Source organism: Octopus bimaculoides, chromosome 17 (assembly GCF_001194135.2).
Source record: "Octopus bimaculoides isolate UCB-OBI-ISO-001 chromosome 17, ASM119413v2, whole genome shotgun sequence".
NCBI lineage: Eukaryota > Metazoa > Mollusca > Cephalopoda > Octopoda > Octopodidae > Octopus > Octopus bimaculoides.
Window position 1 is genome coordinate 44,190,323 of NC_068997.1, and position 1,337 is coordinate 44,191,659.

At 39.8% G+C, this 1,337-nt stretch overlaps 1 protein-coding gene across 1 annotated transcript in view; it reads left to right on the forward strand.

Moving 5' to 3' along the window:
- Positions 1-1,337, forward strand: part of LOC106878381 (WD repeat, SAM and U-box domain-containing protein 1) — a 36,106-nt gene that overhangs the window by 10,779 nt on the left and 23,990 nt on the right. Inside the window, exon 2 of the mRNA XM_014927575.2 lies at positions 783-982. Coding sequence (XP_014783061.1) covers positions 783-982 — 200 coding nt within the window. The remainder of the gene's footprint in view (positions 1-782; positions 983-1,337) is intronic.

A 1,337-nucleotide genomic window follows, 5' to 3' on the forward strand; every position in this document is an offset into this window, starting at 1 on the left:
AGAAAAAACAAATTTTAATTCCACATTTCTAATTTAGTGATGTTAATTAACCCTTTAGCATTTAAAGCACCACCCATATCCAGCCTGAATATTCTACTTGTTTCATGTTTAAACCAGCCAGATCCATCCTCTCACACCTACCCTACAATGTCATTCTAAATATAACCTAATGATCTTTTCTACTCTAGGCACAAGGCCTGAAATTTTTGGAGATGGCGGCAGTCAATTAGATCACCCCTGCCCCAATGTGCAACTGGTACTTAATTTATCGACTTCGAAAGGATGAAAGGCAAAGTCAACCTCGACAGAATTTGAACTCAGAATGTAAAGACAGATGAAATACCGTTAAGCATTTCGCCTGGCGTGCTAACGTTTCTGGCAGCTTGCCGACTTAAATATAACCTATTAAGAAACCATGAATGAAAACCAAAAAGCCATATAGGATATGAGAAGAACTTTTCAACAAGGAGTGGAATGTACAGTTTCCTGTATGTCAGACCGTCTCATGGTTCCAGCAGACAAAATGGGAAAAGGTGTTGCCCTGGAGGATGGCAAGGGAGCCACTCTGACTCACAGGGCTCATACTTTTCTGACAGACATCTCCACCACAATACTGTATGATTAGTTCAAAATGATGGGAATAAATAATCAGTACATTTAACAGAGAAATCTGGATGTTAAAGGGTTGAGTCAATCATTTCATTCATAATGTATCTGAAAGCTGTTTATCTTACTTCAAAATGCCTACAAGTCTTTATTTATAATTTCCCACCCAATTTCAGGTGCCTGCAAGGATACACAACGTTTGTGGTGACTTGTGCCTTCAGTCCCGATAGTAAATTGTTGGTGTCTGGCTGCAATACAGGAAAGCTTCGTGTTTGGGATATGTTTGAAAATCTTGGTAGAGGCTTGCTTAAGGATTTTGAAGCACATGATCTTGCTATGATGGGATGCGATTTTTGGAGTAATATATCTTCAGAAAGTAAGACTTTCTTTCCTAGATTCTTATTTCTTATCTGTACTCTTTTACTCTTTTACTTGTTTCAGTCATTTGACTGTGGCCATGCTGGAGCACCGCCTTTTAGTCGAGCTAATCGACCCCAGGACTTATTCTTTGTAAGCCTAGTACTTATTATATCAGTCTCTTTAGTCGAACCGCTAAGTTACAGGGACGTAAACACGCCAGCATCGGTTGTCAAGCGATGATGGGGGGGACAAACACAGACACACAAACATATACACACACATACATATACATATATACAACGGGCTTCTTTCAGTTTCCGTCTACCAAATCTACTCACAAGGCTTTGGTCAGCCCGAGGCTATAGTAGAAG